General features: G+C 50.0%; 1 protein-coding gene across 1 annotated transcript in view; it reads left to right on the forward strand.

The window, feature by feature from the left end:
- The first annotated feature begins 6,373 nt into the window (after window positions 1–6,373).
- The window catches only part of LOC109309253 (dual oxidase maturation factor 1-like), a 6,778-nt gene continuing 5,439 nt past the window's right edge, over window positions 6,374–7,712 (forward strand). Inside the window, exon 1 of the mRNA XM_019533946.1 lies at window positions 6,374–6,628. Within this exon, the coding sequence (XP_019389491.1) occupies window positions 6,401–6,628 (228 nt within the window). The 5' untranslated portion in view covers window positions 6,374–6,400. The remainder of the gene's footprint in view (window positions 6,629–7,712) is intronic.

Raw genomic sequence — 7,712 nt, forward strand, 5'->3', positions numbered from 1 at the left:
GAAAAGACTTGCTGATAGAAGTGTTTCATGGCCCAGTAAAACTGGGTTTTTGGTTGTAGCTGTGCTGGTCTAAGGACATAGGCAGGCAAAGTTCTTTGAGTGATATCTTTTATTAGACCAACTGGGTAGCTGGAAAAAAAGTTTTAGGCGAGCTTTCGGGCACAGTCACCCTTCTTCAGGCATAGGGAGTTTCTGCTGGTCCATGAAAAAGAAATGGTGCTGCCAACCAGGGCAGCAGCCCCCTTCTTGGTTCCATCTAGTTCAGGGGCGTGCAATTATTTTGAGTGGAGGCCTGCTTACTGAGTTTTGGCAAGTCATCGAGGGCCACATGACAGGCAGCCAGGGCGGATAACTATTAATTTTCTAAATTTTTTAGGGGCCCCGCAGGCTGGATAGAATGGCCTGGTGGGCTGCACCTGGCTCGTGGGCTGCATTTTGCCCATCCCTGATCTAGTTACTCCCAGTTCAGTTTCACATGGCAGAGTGAGGTCCATGGAAACCCAGCTTCAAGCTGGGTTTGTCCCTAGAGCCTAACAAAAGGTAGATGTCCAAATGCAAAGTTTTTTGGTAGCAAACTCACTTAAAAACCCAAGCCCTATGTTAATGCCTTAACCGTTAGATTTTCTTTGCCTAACTGCCATGTGCTTTGCCTCTTTACTTAGAGTTAGAAAAACTGGAACTTTCTTGTGTTTTTGTGTCAAATGGGGCATCTGTCTGAAAGATGTGTTTGTGATGCATGTGGAGTGATGATGTTTTGGCTGAAAACACAAAAGAAATCATGTTCCCACTGCTGGTCTTTCCAGGGCAATCCTTTTCTCTTCTCAGGAACTTGCTCTGGCTGGGACCTATTTCTGGCTTGGCTCAGTTGTTGCTTGAAGGCTGTGCTGAAACCAGTAGCAACTTGGAGTTGGGTGCTGGGAATTGTACTTACCGATCAAGCGCCGTAGCCCTGCCAGGAATATGCAAACTGCAGCCAGGCTGCACTCCATGATCAAAGCCTGGTTCCTGGCATATGACAGTGCTGAAAAGAGAGAGAGAGACAAGCCCTTTAGAAACTTGGGATTCTTTTTCTGCAGCAGACTGGCTTCATACCCAGCAGATGAAACCCTTAGCAAGATTTCCTTGAGGAGGCTTAGAGGGACTTCCCAAGCGCTGTGCCCTTTGGGAATCCAAAACAGGTATGGGGGGTACCATGGAGAACTTGTTCCCAGGGTTTATTTGGCTTCTTTTACTGACCACAGGCATCTCCATCTGAATCCCACAGCAACACAGGCTGACAAGTGCTGCTGTAGCATGTGCATGTGTTGACTTGCTGTCTATAGTCTATAAAACATGGAGGAGGGACAGATTCCCAAGTGCTCAGGACACAACCAGAGCCACTTTATCAATTCTCTCTTTGTATTTGGGCCCTGTCTCTACTGCCAGACTGGGGAAACTGAATGGACCTTTTTGTCCTCCTAGAAAACAAAGCTGGAGCTGGAGAAGCCCCATCACCCAGCGCAGACCAGCAGCATTCGCTCTCCTGCTTCCTAAGCCAGTGCAAATTCTTCCTTCGGCTGCTTTTCCAGGGCTATAAAACTTTAGTTAGAAATGTCCAGCTCTCAGACGAGAGGGTCCCATGGCCCGCTGCACCTTTCTGCTCCAATATTTCCCCTACTATTCAGCTACATTTTCACTGTAGTCAGTGCTCTCACCTCATAGTTTCTGGTCATTGCTTGTATTTCCCTTAATAATTCCCTCTCCTGTCTTCCAAGAGATACAGAGAGTTGCATCCTTTCTGTAGCCCAGTGAGCATGTAGTTCATTCTAACTTTTCCTGAGGACTCCACCTCTCTCTTCCCCAGATTTGCCCTCCTTCTGCTATTGATATCCTTCAGGATCGAGCTGAACTCTGTCCCCCCCAGGCACAGTTACCACCATAGCCCCATGGAAAGCCACTTCTTTTCTTGCTTCAATTCATGGCATCTTGGGATAAATCACTCTGATATGAAGGTTTCCATCCTCCCTACTCCCCCCACTTGCCTCCAGCACATCACTTTGTTTCTTTACTGTCCCAGAGGGTAGTGCAAAGCCATATTTGTGAGGTGAGGTAATATCTTTTATTAGACCAACTTTTATAGTTGGGAGTGAGAGGAGTTCCAAGCAGCCTTCACTAGCTCGGGGAAAGAAACAGTCACAGCTGCTCAGCTATACAAGTTTGCTCAATAAAAGATATAGCCTCACCTCACAAATTTTGCTTGACTATCCAGCTATAGTGCTGCCCCCATGACAGCCCAGAAGATAGGAGGAAAATCAAGCAGGAAAGCAAGAGGAACAGTGATCCAGAACAATGGAGTCATGAAACAACAGCTCTGCTTCAGATGTCCTGGCCCCCTGACACAGCCAGCACACATTTGTTTTGATGGATTGAGGCAATACAACAGCTCCACTGGGGTCCCAGAGAGTCAGTAGCTGAACTACACAACATCTGCCTGGCATCATTCATGAATCAAAAAAGAAATCACTTCTTAGAAATCTCCTTTTTGTTTCTGGGCAGTAATGCAGCATGCTCTTTTCATTGGAGCCCCTGCTGCCCTTCACAAATGCTAGGGTCTTCTCTTCCAGCGATGGCCAGAAAGTGGCATAGTCTTTGGGGAGGACTGATCAGCTGGCCCCATGTGAAGTAGCTTTGGGACTGAGTAATAAATACCAAGAAGTCCTGCCACTTTAACCCTTCAGCAAGTGCATGGCCTTCCACAGCTTGTGCCTGAAGTGCCCAGAAGAGCCTCCAGGCATGCCACAGCCACTCTCTCCCCCTCAGTGAGGCACCCCGTGCCTCAGTGTGTTTCTCAGTATCTTGGGGACCAGAAGGGGAAAGGGGGAGGTCAGACGTGGGACTCAGAAGGGTGGCTGGGTTTGGCCGTCAAGTGGGTCAGCCTGGCAGTCTCAGAAAACTGTAGCTAGGTGAGGTGGGGATGTTTCTGTTTCTGTGTGAGCGAGGTGGCTCAGCAAGAGTCAGGGCACAATCAGGCCACAGCTGGACAGAGAAATGTGGCCCAGTGCTAATACAGGGCCTGGCAAAGAACCTAGTCACCCATGCTCTCTCTCACTCACATCTGTCCTTTGGGACTGCAAGCTCTTCCTGTGACCATCATAAATCATATGAAAGTGCCCTCCGTCCCTCCCCATTCCAGACCTGGTGAGAAGGAGCACTGCGGGCAGCTAAAATAAACCCCACCAGCTTAGAGGATCTGAATGCTCCCAAGGCAAAAAGTCCTTAGGTGCTGCTCCTGTGGTATGGTCTGCCCATCCCAGTGGAGAGGGGAAGCTGGAAGCAGAGGTGCAGCCACCCCTGCAGTGCTGGCTGCTGCTCCAACATCCCAGTTACAAAACCTAGGATCTGCCTATGGAGGTGAGAAGTGGCTGAGGATTCACTTTGCACTAGGAGTGGTTGTCCTGTGGATGCTCCCTATCATTCTCTCCAGCACATCTTTGGGTCTCGTGTCACATCCCTGCTAGACACCAAACTGGTGCAAGTTTTACCACCCCCCTGCCACCCCGAAACCCTTGCCAGCTCATGCCAGGGCCAGACTGCTCCCAGGCTGATTGTCAGTTTGAGTCAAGGGGGACCCTCCATACTCCAGCATGTGAAAGTGAGAGGAAGAGCAGGGCTAATGGGTAACAGGGAGCACTGGCTCCATTGCAGCTCTGCCAGTCTCACTGGCACTTCATCTGCCTACTCCTTGCTCTGGGGCCCCTGGATGCAGCTGCTTAGGGTGAGAGGGAGGCAGCCCACCCCTGATGGACTCATGAGGAACATGACCTGAGGTTAATCCACTTCCAGAGGCACCTGGGATTTACATCCATCCAGGTTTTTGCTCCTCTGAAACAAAAAGCTCCCATCCTGCCCAGTACAGAGACTGGGGCCATCTCAGGAAGGACAGAGTCAGTAATGCTTCTCTATCCCTGCCTCCAGCCGGCTCGTCTGTGCTCAGAGCTCGTTCACCTCTGCAGTAGGTGGGGAGGAGGTGTCCATTGCTCTGCTGCCTTCTGCCTGTGGCAGGGCCCTGGGTGACTGCAAGAGAAGAAGGGAGAGGAGGAGGTGGGTGCTGCTCAGCTGTGGGCTGGGTCGGTACTGCCCTCAAACACTGTCAGTCTGGGCACAGAGGCGTGCACCATGAAGAAGATTGGGAGTAGCTCAGCCATGACACGCAGGCCTGGCTGCTTGCCCACTGCCCAGAGAGCTGGTGTATAAAGGCAGGGAGAGAGGCAGAGCAGCATTCATCCTCTAGCCAGTAGCGTGTGGAGTGCCCAGGCATTGCCCAGAAGCCAGGCCAGCTGCCCAGGATCATCAGGCTGGGGTAAGTCCTCCCACCTTCTGTTCATTGCCACAGCTGTGGGGAAGCCAGGCCTGGGGCATAGATGGTCATTTCTTCGGTCAGAAGCTGCTGGGACATCCCTCAGGCTGGGGGTAGGGATGGGGGCACTCATTAACTGCATAGTACACTTAAACACAGGGGCTAAGTGCCTTGCTGTTGTGAAGTTGGAGAACTGCTCTGTATATTGGTTCCCACCTGGGCTCAGTGACTAGGAACAGACATTGCATTTGCCCCTGGACAAGTTGTTGCCCATGTTGTCCTAGAACAGAAATGTCCCAGCATTGGCGTGTGCACACATCACCCTTATAATTAGAGTTTAACGAGCATCTCAATGCACTGCTCCTCTTTTACAATTGGTTCAATGATGCAGTCCCAGGATAACATTAGATGTATTTAGTGATGTCCCAAGATAAACTGTTAGCACTTCTTATCCGATGAACCTTCCTGAGACAATGAACATAGATGTCTGAAGGACTGAACTTTGTCCCAGGATGCCCTGCTTTACCCCAGGATAGATAAGATGCCTGTTTGTAGCCATTGTCACCCTCACTACCTACCACAGTAAACTCCTCCAGAGTGATTGCCAGGGCTTGGGGGAGGAGGGATGGAGGGTCCCGGCCATGGAGGGCTCTAGCCATCCCCTTGTGCCCATAACTGGGCCTGGCAAATCGTTGGCGTGGAACAGCTCCAGGCCCCCAGAAGACATGGTGGCTTTGATCCTGACTGACCATACCCGGCCCATGTCTCTCTTGCCTGGTGAATACTCTTATCCAGAGGTGGGGAGATGCTAAGACTTCCTTGAGGAGGCAGCAGTAAAGGGAACAGATGCATGCTGGGACTTGGAGGGACTTCCCAAGAGCTGTGCCCTTTGGGAATCCAAAACAGGTATGGGGGGTACCATGGAGAACTTGTTCCCAGGGTTTATTTGGCCTCTATTACTGACCACAGGCATCTCCATCTGAATCCCACAGCAACACAGTCTGACAAGTGCTGCTGTAGCATATGCATGTGGAGACTTGCTGTCTATAGCCTATAAAAACATGGGAGAGGGACAGATTCCCAAGTGCTCAGCACACAACCAGAGCCAGGTTCTCAGGGGAAAGCTGGCCCAGAAAGCAGTACCTGGTTCAAGAGGAGGAATCCCAGAGAGAAAAATCCATCTCTCCCTGGTTATAGATGACTCTTGCTTTGCATTGTATCAATGGCACTAGGTTGGCTGCCTCATTTGCACTCTCCACAAAGCCTGCTACCATTACCACTGCAAGTCCCAGGCCTTTTTTTTAACTTGGACCGGTGGTATTGGAGGCATTTTGACATATTTGTATTTAAAGAACTCATAAGACACAGGGGAGATTGTTTCAAAATGAAATATTGTTTTACTGTCTCTTTTCTAAAGGTACCTTGTTCAAACTAGGCCTTTTGATTTCCAGGAAGGTTTTTGGCCACACCTGTTGCACAGAACCAATTCAGAAATGGGAAAAGGTCTTTTTGGGAAGTTGCTCAGGGTGGTTTAAGTGAATTTGTGCACAGAGTTTCTACCTGAGGCACCTCAAATACCCCTTCAGTTGGCAGACATACTACTGACAAGGTCAAGGGATCTGTCTAATGGCTATTACATCTACGCACAAGTATAAATGGATGGACTGTCCCAGCTTATGTCTTGTAAGACTCTTGAATAGGTGTGCTTCTTTGAAGGATGATTTTTAGTGCTTATGATAGCACTATGCCCCATGATACTGTGTCCCCAACTCCAGTCCATTAAAACTTTAAAACTCTCTCTCTCTCGCACACAGATACATATATGCATGTACACAGATATGCACTCACACACATGCATTAACTTCTGTATTTCCATGAACTCTGAAGGACAACAGTAGCTTGCCACTGAGGTGTACTGGCAGAGCTCTTGGTGGGGCCCAGCATCAGCAGTGCTATAGCAGGGGTCTCTGACGTGGGGCTGAGGGTGGCCTAGGTCTGGAATAGCAGGTGATGTTTCCTCGGAGAAGAGGAGCAGACTGAAGGCACGTCCCCCTGCCTCCTGGGATGAGGAATATCCAGAGACCGTTTGCTTCACTCACTGCTCCTTTAGTGTCTGCAGGTTTCCTGTCTTGCCTGGGTGCCACAATGACCTTATTCGATGGCTCTTTTCCCTTCTACCCCAAGTCCGAGGCAGCCTTCCCTTTTGACACAGCTTGTGCTGTGATCATCTCTGTGTTCATCACTGTGTTTGCTACTTTCATCATCATCTGGCCTGGCATCCAAGGCAAAGGGGTAAGTGAAGCAGCACCACTCCTTAGTGCTTCCCCTCTGCTCTCCTGGCTGGTGCAGGGAGACCTCCCCACAATGGGCTAGGGCACAGACTGAAGGGCCAGGACTGCACTGTATGCTGTCTATGGGTGAAATGTCCCACAGGGAAAAAGTCCAGCAATGTGATTCTGGGTGGAGAGCACAGACTTTCCAGGCCCCACAAAGGGCTAAGGAGGCAATGACTTCTCTCCTTTGCCCTGGAGCAGAGTGACACAGCTGGACTGGTCACTGAGGGTACACGAGACCTCAGGTAGATGTGTTACTCATACACTGAGTCACTAGCTACCTTGGAGGAAGGTAGGGGTGTTACGTCAGCCACTACAGTGACAGAATATGGCCAATCAATGGCAGCCACCCATGGCATCCATCTCATTACACAAGGGTGTGGAAAGGGCAAGCCAGACAATGAGCACTATACTAAAGCCTCTTTGCAGGCAGGGACTTGGGACCTATAGGCCAGGTACAGACATTACGCTTTTACCGGTATAAGTTATTGGAAACCGGTCTATACCTGTAACAGAGCAGAAATTTGACATGCACATACTGGTTTAAAAATGGTAGAGCCGATCTACGATTTGCCCCCTCCCCATTCCAAAAGTGCGAATGTGCGTTCTGTTTGCTACTGGTCAAAACTACGCCATGTACAGAAAATCGTATCACTTAGACTGATTCCACCTCGGGGTTTTGGAACGCTTGTACCTAGCCTTAAAGTCCCAGGATTTATCTACAGATGAACCCAAACCCCAAATCTGGGGCCTGGCTCCAAAAGTTTCATAGTTTCATAGATCCCTTCTGACCTGAGCAGATCATCAAGTCTGACCCCCTGGCATGCTGGGGTCAAACGACCCTGGCAAGGTGTCTATCTAGCCTCCTTTTGAAGACCCCCAGGGTAGGAGCCAGTACCACTTCCCTTGGAAGTTGGTTCCAGGTCCTAGCTGCCCTGACCATGAAGTAGCGCCTCCTGATATCTAGTCTGAATCTACTCTCTGTCAACTTATTGCCGTTATTCCTTGTTACCCCCAGTAGTGCTCGGGGGAACAGGGACTCC

The sequence above is a fragment of the Crocodylus porosus genome, unplaced genomic scaffold, assembly GCF_001723895.1.
Source record: "Crocodylus porosus isolate Cpor-Errol unplaced genomic scaffold, CroPor_comp1, whole genome shotgun sequence".
NCBI classification, from domain to species: domain Eukaryota; kingdom Metazoa; phylum Chordata; order Crocodylia; family Crocodylidae; genus Crocodylus; species Crocodylus porosus.